At 40.9% G+C, this 9,327-nt stretch overlaps 1 protein-coding gene across 2 annotated transcripts; it reads right to left on the bottom strand.

Moving 5' to 3' along the window:
• Positions 1–2,134: 2,134 nt before the first annotated feature.
• Positions 2,135–6,568, bottom strand: LOC311501229 (uncharacterized protein). Of its 2 annotated transcripts, none has more exons than XM_084562946.1 (5): positions 6,205–6,568; positions 4,345–4,413; positions 4,151–4,264; positions 3,613–3,672; positions 2,135–3,530 (listed from the first exon to the last, which is right to left on the bottom strand). In XM_084562946.1, the coding sequence occupies exons 1-5, from the start codon at positions 6,284–6,286 to the stop codon at positions 3,391–3,393; spliced, it is 465 nt and encodes a 154-aa protein (XP_084419072.1). In that variant the 5' UTR covers positions 6,287–6,568; the 3' UTR covers positions 2,135–3,390. The 2 variants fall into 2 exon arrangements, with proteins under 2 accessions (XP_084419072.1, XP_084419073.1); XM_084562947.1 differs by having other exon boundaries at positions 3,613–3,669.
• Positions 6,569–9,327: the final 2,759 nt, after the last annotated feature.

Below are 9,327 nucleotides of genomic sequence, written 5' to 3'. Positions count from 1 at the left end.
ATTTAGTTGAGGTCTTTCCACAACAGAAAACAGCTGATTTTATTTATTATTTATGTCATTTCTGTTTTTTAATGACGTCTACCTTCAGTCATTGATTGGTTTATTTCTGTTCTGGTCACAACCTGAAGTAAAAACCTGTAAACGTCCTCCAGGAGGAAGAGGCCTTACAGTACTCCAGCCTGAAGCACCAACACAAGCCCCGCCCCTCTGGAAGAGGAGGAACCGGATTGGACAGTGTCACGTACTCGACAGTGGCCAATCGGATGACGCCAAACGAATCACGTGACCATAGATGGAACTACAAAATCAGTAGTGTGGCCACATGAAATATTAATACAAAAAATATAAATATGGAACAGATATAATAATAATAATAATAATAATAATAACAATAATAATAATAATAATAACAATAATAACAATAATAATAATAATGCATTCCTAAATTAGAAAATATAATTGTTGCTGTAAATGTCAACATTTTAGGTTCTAGATTAAATAAATAAAATAAAATAAAATCAAAAATAATCGTTTATTTAACTTCCAATACACGATGAGTCATAATCTAAACTAAAATACCATATTTATAGTATTTGTACTAATCAATAAACAACAGAACTCCTAACCACATGGTTCTAGTTGACTTGAATGAGTCTTCTATCTAATAAGCTACTGATGGATCCTACCTGTAGATGTCTCCATCCAGACACCAGGGGGCGCTGCAATAATTCAAACTGGTCACTTTAGTGAGATGTTAAATCCTTTAGTTATCATATAAATAAAGACGTAACCTTACTATCCAGTTGATGTTCTGAATCATCTGTGTGTCTGACATGAAGATGACTGATGAACAGACTGACTTCAGCTAAGTGTATCTGATTAAATCCTCGTGCTGAGCGATCACTCTGATGAAGGTTTGAACCTTTTTGATCGTTTGTCTTTTAACTTTTGAAGCGTGTGAAACTGTTTTTATCTCTTTGTCCTGATCTACAGAAACATCTTTGTTCTATCAGTGTTATCAGCAGCTGTAGATGTTGATGTGATCTCTCCTCTGGAAATGTTCTTATTCTGTTAAATGTGTTTCATATCAGACGCTGACTGCTGCTGATCAGCTGCTGCACTCTGCTTCAGCTCCATGTACATATACATATACATATCTATATCTATACTGTGTGTGTGGACTTTATGACCTGTGCCTCCAATAAACTGACAGTGACATCAGTGACTCAGAGTTAAAGCTGATCTCTTTAGTTTTTATTTCCATCAGTGATGAGAACGTTCAGCTGCTAGCAGAGGAAACACTGAGGAACATCTAGACTCTTAGTTCACTGGAAAACATTTAAAGTCAGTCAAACTTAGAAACCAAAGGGTCCGGGGGAGATGTAGACCAGTGTGTCGTCGTCATAGCGATAGAAGAGGATCCATGGTGACGGAGGAGGTAGATGATGAAGAGGAGGGAACCAGTATGACTCATTATGTCACATTATCCTCTGAAGAAAACTCTTTTTATTTAATTAACTCACACTTAAAATAGTTAAGATCAGTTCAATTAATATCAGCTGTTGTTTTAATCTGAGACCACTGATGTTTTATAACATTTATTTAACATTTATTTTATTTATTCTGTTAAAATATGATCCACCAGAAATACGATGGTTTTATACAAACACACAGAAATAACTTCTGAATCCATCTGGTCACAGAGCCTTGTTTCAGAGGGTTCACTGTTTATAATAATACCTCTGATTCATTAAATATAGCATCACCCTTCCTCCTCATCCTTCCTCCTCCTCCTCCTCCTACATCATCATGAGTTAAATGATCATTGACCACACAGACAAAACTCACAACCAGTCCAGACCATAGATGACTTTAAGTTTATTTAAACCTATTAAACTGAGTTCAGTCAAACAGAGAAGCAACATGTTGACAGAGTTGTGATGTTTTACAGTTTGTCTCCAGGTTACATTTTATTTTGAATTACTTTCTATGAGAAAATATTTTTTATGTAATAAATAACACAACTATATGATTTCAAATCAGTAAAGCAGCATCTACCTGCATCAGTTTCATTTCTCCATCCAGAGATGAGGTGAAGCTGTTTCAGGTGTGGTGAGGTGATGATTGGCTGACAGGTGATGATTGGCTGACAGATGATGATTGGCTGACAGGTGATGATTGGCTGACGGGTGGAGCTCGTTGTTCTGCTGTTCAGTCATTAGAGGACTAAAACCTGCCGCTTCAGGCTTCAGAGAAGAGAAATGAAAGCCAAGTAGCTCAGGAAACAGGTGGTAACGGAAACCACTTCAAAGAAACATGACTGGTGTGAAAATGTCACGAGGCTTCGAATGAAAACTAATAAAAACAGAAGAAGAAGAAAAGATGAGACAGAGATCTGCTCAAGATTATTTTATGAACGTCTTTATTTAAAGATGGAGGTGACAGAAACCAGCTGGAGTGATAAGACAAATTAGATTATAATTTACAGCTAATAATTAGAGAGTGACTGATAAAGTACGGCTGCAGACAGACACCAATGATCTCTATCCCTGGAAAATGTAAGAGAATGTTAGTTTGACCAGACGTGATCTGAAGGAGGAAGTGATCAAAGCTGAAGTGGAGCGTCAGCAGTGTCTGAGGTCTCTGGTATTTACTGATGAACACAGCAACACTCAGTCAAATAGTCCTGGATCCTAAACGCTAGATTAAAAGAAAACCTGTTAAATAAATAAATAGCTCTACTTTAAAATGATCCTCCAACATGTGTGACTAAACTCAGGCCCACTACCACAGTATTCACATGCTGATAGTTACATTCATTTATCATGCTGGTCATGTTTCATCATCTGGTATCAACAAGGGTAGTGTCTCAGCTTTCATCAGTTTCTGTGATTGCTAACTGGTCTAGAAGAAGCAGTGATGGTTGGCGTTCAAATCTTCCACAAACCGAACATCAATGGAGAAGAAATGAAGTAGGAAACCCAACTGGACAGAGGAACAGTGTTTGCTTCTGGATCAACTGGTCAATGAGAAGAAAAGTGTTTAACACGTAGATTTGGCTCCAGTGTCACACTACAAGACAAGAAGCAGGCGTGAGGAAATATAACACAACAGATCAATGCCTCCTTTCTGCTTCAGAAACTCCTAAAAGTCCTCCTCCCTGCTCTGAACACATCTCACCTTAGGAGCTCTCTGAAGATTCTTTAGGAAGAAACCTTTTATCTTCACCAGGATCTACTCTGAGGAAACATCATGATTCTAAGAATGTTCTTAGAGTTTGTCCACTAGGAGCAACTCTTTGATAAGAACCTTTAGGAGTACGGCTCCAGAGTTGATGATTGTTCTGTTTGTGTCCTTCGTCTCTGCTGCTCTAATAACTGACGTGATGTTTCATCTGGTGATGACGGAGGAGTAGATGACACTGTGGTGGCTCTGGTCCGGTGGAGTCCTGCCGGGTCGCTCCCTCCAGTTCTGTCGTCCCAGGGAGGCGTAGTGGATCGTCTCCTCTGGCGGAGACGGACTCTCAGAGTCTGCAGAGACACAGAGGACATTTGAGTCGTGAGCAGAACTTGAGGATCATCACCAGGAACCTCAGAGGTGTGACGGTGTTACCGGTCTGTCCGCTGGACGTCCTCCACGGCTGCAGCTCCGTGTCCTCACGTCTCTGAGCTGCTGGAGGAAGGGGAAGAGGAAGAGGAAGGTACCGTCTGTAGACGTACTTCATCATCATTTATTTATTCTTTCTTTCATGTTCTCATAGTTTTATGATGAGGAGCAAGAATAAATATATAGAAATATAAAAGTGAACACGTTCAGAAAAACATCTTTGGTTTTTTATGAAACAAGTTTAGAAAATTCTACTTTGAGTTTAAAATGTAAAAGTTTTATATAAAAATGTTTTTCATGATGGGTGATTAAAACAAATGGAACAACCAAGATAATAAATACCACAGGTGTTTAAATCTTTCATTTCCTTCTTTGACTTTATTAGTTTCTATTTTTATTTCTTTAATTTATTTCTTAATTTTGTAAAGAAATCCAGATGTTGTTAGTTTTATCTTTAAATAAAATTATATTTCTTTAGAACCAGTTTTCTGACGTCTTCTTAGTTTTAGACATTAAAACACCGACACCTCCGTCCTTCCTCTACCTTCGTGTCTCCTCCTCCTCTTCCTCCTGAGCTTCATCCCTCTCAGTAGGACACAGACGGAGGCCATGAGGATGACCGTCAACCCCAACCCGACAACGGCAACCAGCAACGGAACTGAGGGACCAGAGACACAACATCTGCTCAGCAACATCTGGAAGCTGAGGTTGAGATCTGAGAGTCTGAGGAAGACCAACCGTTGTCTGAGCTCCTCTTCTTCTTCTTCTTCTTCTTCTTTTTTTTCTTCCTTGTCTCCTCGTCTTCATCTGACAAACACAACAACATAAACTACAAACATTACGTTTACATTCAGATCAATTTATCAATTAATTAAAGAAATATATTAGATTTAATTGATGGTTCACTGACGGACTAGAAAAATATAAAATAAATAATAAAAATAATTTAAAAAATAATAATAAAATACCATAAAATTGATTATTTACAGTTATCTGTGTATAAATATTAGTTAGATGAGTTAAATCTCCTGAATGACACAATTTAAACAAAAAGTAAATCTGAATAATAATCTGTATAAATGTGTGTGTGATATAATCTCATTAAAACTGATGAACATTCAGATTATTAAATAAATCACATCTTATTTTATTTGAACGAGAACTCATCATGTGTCCATCAACTAAGATCTTTTTTTTTTTAATTCACTAAAAATATTAAATTTACAAAAGAGATCAAAACCTTTAGAATGATACTCTGGAAATGTTGAATTATTAAATTATTATTAAATCTGATATCAGACGCTGCTCCACTCTGAAAATAGGCTCCACCTGGATTTAACTAAACAAATAAGTAGGAGCCTCCTATTGGATAATTACTGCATGGGTGATTATCTTTCAGCTGACAACAAGTTATTTAACCCCAACTGATGCAATGAGTAGCTTCTCATTTCTTAAACAACCACGTCTAAAGACACATCCTGTGGTTGTGGAAAAGATGTTAGTCTGTTTGAGAACTGTCAAATCATTGGCATGCATCAAGCAGAGAAAACATCTAAGGAGATTGAAGAAACAACTAAAACTGGGTTAAGAACTGTCCAACGCATTATTAAAAACTGGAAGGATAGTGGAGAACCAAACGTTTGATGAAATCAAATGGAAGAAAACCAACCGTAGAACTCAGGGCTATGTTTAATAGTGAAAGTAAGAACACTTAAGAAAACCACTAATCAGTGAGGCTAACTGGGAAAAAAGGCTTCAGTTTGCTAGAGAGCATAAAGATTGGATTGGCCACCACAGAGTCCAGACCTTAACCCCACTGAGAATCTTTGGGATGTGCTGGAGAAGGCTTTGTGCAGTGGTCAGACTCTCCCATCATCAATACAAGATCTTGGTGAAAAATGAATGCAACACTGGATGGAAATAAATCTGGTGACGTTGCAGAAGATTATAGAAACAATGATACAGAGAATGAGCTGGAATCAAAGCTAAAGGAGGTCCAATGAAATGTTAGAGTGGGTGACCTTTTATTTGTCTAGGTGGTGTATTTATACTGTGTTTATGTTGACAGCTGTAGCTCCTGGACTTTATTACTTGTGCCTCTAATAAACTGACTCTACAGAGGACATTTAGTTTTTTAACTATATGATTTAAAATCAGTAAAGCAGGATCCACCTGCATCAGTTTCTTCTCTTCTATTCTATGAGGTTAAAAACATTTCTCCATCCAGAGATGAGGCGAAGCTGTTTCAGGTGTGGTGAGGTGATGATTGGCTGACAGATGATGATTGGCTGACAGGTGGAGCTCGTTGTTCTTCTCTGGATCCTCAGAGGACAGAAGCCTTTAGACTGAAAGTTCATCTGCTAAAATATATTTAGTTTCAGTCAGTGCGAGGAACATTCGAAAGTTTTTGGACTGTGTGTTTGATCCTTCATGATATCCTTTAATTAATGAATTCTATTTTAACTTTATTTCCCTTTACTCTTCATTTAATCCAACCATTCATTCTTGTGTTGGTGTTTCCTCCAGCATATATATATATCTGTGACCCACAGATTAGATTATGATTCCATGTTTAAACACATGTACAGGACGTCCTACCTGTCTCTGCAGCAGACACTGGAGTGGTCCTGGTCTCTGACGGGACGCTGGTCGTCTCTGTGTTCACTGACAAACATGACATTGTTCAGTTTCATCATTAATCAGGTGAAAACGTGTCAAACGACAGCAGCTGCTCTGTTCTCTGTGTTTAAATCAACTCTAACAGCTTCAGATATGAGTCAGTGTTTCAGCCCATGGTTCAGAGTCTCCTAAAATATTACATCAGAGTTTAGTTTAGTACTTTACTGACCCAGACAGGTTACTGGAGATCAGTCTGTCTTAAAGACTCTTTACATCTGGATACGATGAGGATGTTAAATAAAGTCCTGGAGTCATTGAAAGCATCACACACTGTCTGTCTGTTCATACTGCATAAACCAATCTATACATCAGTATCACATCTCCTTTTAAATACTATTGTTATGAAACAACCGCGCACACCTTGTTCCCTATTACTGGGTTAAATTTACACTTTTTGCTGTTTGCACTTCTGTTTAGATGTTTAACTACATCTGCTTGTGTCTGCACCTGAACGTTATATAGTTGAATCTAAACTGAACTAAAGAGTCATTTAATAAAGCACCAGAATAAAACAAGCTCTCTCTCCATCAGGATCTGCTACTCTTCTGTCCATGCCACGCCCCCAAATGATCTGATTGGCCCAGCAGATCTTTACAGGAGTAGAATCAGTTCCTAGCAGAGAGACGCCAGATAAACTGATAAACTGACACCATGATGAACCCATAGTGTTGGTAGAGTTAAAGGATTTTTAGTCGGTGGGTGACTGACCTGTCAGGACCTGTCAGGACGGACGGACTGACCTGTCAGGACGGAGACTCTGGCCTGTCAGGACCTGTCAGGACGGACTGACCTGTCAGGACCTGTCAGGACGGACGGACTGACCTGTCAGGACGGAGACTCTGGCCTGCAGCGCCCCGTTGCACAGATACTCTCCGGCGTCCTCCAGCTGCAGGTCCTGGATCTGCAGGCCGTCGTTGGCGAAGCTGAGCCGTCTCCCCTCGTCCTCCCTCTCCAGTGTCACCGTCCCGTTCCTGAAGCGGGTGAGGATGGCCTCCCGACCCCAGACTCCCTCTCTCTGACGAAACCACTTCTGTTTTTGTTTGGAACGGCCACAGGAGAGCAGCAGCGTTCGGCCTGCAGACACCCTGAACGACCGACCTGGAGGCAAAGAGGCCGAGGAACGGAGGGAGGGGGGTATTAGAGGGTGGGATGCTTTGCCTCCAGAGCCCGTCTCAGCAGTCTCTTATGTCCTCACTAAACTATCTAAGTTAAGTTGTGTAATTATTAACCACCCTCAGGTTTATTTCACACACTTCATCAGAATCAGTCTAAATGCATGGTTCCTACTTCCAGGTCTCGTCATGACGTGGTGGGTATAGTTGGTGATAGATTCTCACGGTGTCAACCTTTTCTACTTTCAAATCCATCCCTCCCTTCTCCTGCCTGCCCTCAACATCCTCTTTCATTTTAAAAAATGTGCAGCAACAACAACAGTGCTGTGTCAAAACCCGACTGGTTTAGTTCCTCCCAGACACTTTGTGGTTTCTGCTTGTTTCTGTAAAGATCAGGGTGTAGTTGTTGGTTCATCACACGGAATGATTCAATACTTTATTTTGGTTCCTGCTGTGATGTGTTAAGGTGTTAGTCAGAGCGTTTACTGAACTCTTATACTGTATGTGATCCAAGGCCCACTGTGTCCAGACTAAAACCATGGACTTGAACGCTCCACAGGTACCGCTACTATTAGCTGGGAGGCTAGGAAGCTAGGTACAGCTACTACTAGCTGGGAGGCTAGAAAGCTAGGTACAGCTACTATTAGCTGGGAGGCTAGGAAGCTAGGTACAGCTACTATTAGCCAACGCTCCCTTCCTGAGACCTGATCAGCTGCCTGGATGAGAGGATTAGCTCCAGGCTCAGTCGTTATTGGAGCATGAACCCTTGTTACCAGATAGCTGATTCTACTTCCTATATTAGTGAGCAGCCATTATGTTTTCCCATGATGCACTGCTTGCAGCGCCACCTCCAGCATACCTGTCAGCACCTGCAGCTCCGCCACCAGCTGCTGGTTGCATTGGTATCCTCCACTGTCTGAGTCGTCGAGCTGCAGGAGGCAGAGGCTCCCGTCAGACACCAGGAGGTAGCGCTGCCGGTCCTCGTTGGTCTGGTAGTCGCCCTGTCGGGTCACCAGGACCTTCCTGTCCTGGAGAGTCCAGACCACATCTGAGCTGTCGGCAGTGCCACAAGGCAGACAGACGTGGTGGTCCTCTGGGACCGAGAGCCGGGTCACCTCTGGAGGTCTGAGACTTCCTGCCAGAAAAACCAAAGAGTGTTTGACGGCTGAGCTCCATCACTTAACAGCTGATCCCTGCTGTTACGTCCTCATGTGTCTTCATGTGTTTGACTCCATCAGCTGTGTTGATGCAGAGGTTGGTGTTCACATCCTAAAGTAAAGATAGGTCTTGATATAATCTGGATTAGAACACAACAGACGTGTGGAGCAAACAGGTTCAGGTGTCCAGGAGACGACGTCATGAAGAATCTAAACTTGAACATATTCTGGTTCCAGTCCATGTTTTCTTTCCGTTTTCTGTTTCTGTTTTGAAAGTTTCTTTCTCTGTCTTTTTGTTTCTTACTTTACTTCCTGTGTGTGCCCCTCCTCTGGTTGTTTGATTGGTTTCTCCTGGTAGGCTCCGCCCTCATTAGTTTCACCTGTGTCTCGTTAACTAATCAGCCCTGGTGGTCATATATGGCCCTGTCCATGTCTTTGTTCAGTCGTCTGTCTGTTGAGTCTCCTGCTTGTTGTTCATGCTCCCAGAGTTTTGTCTTTTCTTTTTATTTGTTCCATAAGTGTTGTGATGTTTAATGCCGTTTAATAACATCGTTCTGACCAGTGATGAGAGTAACGGCGTTAAAATAAACGGTGCTACTAATGGCGTAACGAGTAATCTAACTAATTACTATTTCTTCTGTTACAACGCCGTTACTGTTACCGACAGTTAAATGTGGTGTGTTACTTGCGCTGTCAGACAGCCACAAGTGCTGTAAAAGTGTTTTTTTGTGGTGGTGGTGGTGGTGGTGGTGGTGGTGGGGGTAGCCGCATAA

Source organism: Chelon labrosus (genome assembly GCF_963514085.1).
Source record: "Chelon labrosus genome assembly, chromosome: 16".
NCBI classification, from domain to species: domain Eukaryota; kingdom Metazoa; phylum Chordata; class Actinopteri; order Mugiliformes; family Mugilidae; genus Chelon; species Chelon labrosus.
Note: the sequence above shows the minus strand (reverse complement) of the source record. Positions and strands in the feature narration are given on the sequence as shown.

Excerpts from the sequence above, each read along its gene's own strand:
- LOC311501229 (XM_084562946.1), bottom strand. The coding sequence starts at position 6,286 with ATGTCATGTTTGTCAGTGAACACAGAGACGACCAGCGTCCCGTCAGAG. Across the intron at positions 4,414-6,204 it reads AGTGTCTGCTGCAGAGACAG|ATGAAGACGAGGAGACAAGG; the intron begins GTAGGACGTCCT and ends TGTGTTTGTCAG. Across the intron at positions 3,673-4,150 it reads GAGGAGGAGGAGACACGAAG|CAGCTCAGAGACGTGAGGAC; the intron begins GTAGAGGAAGGA and ends CCCTTCCTCCAG.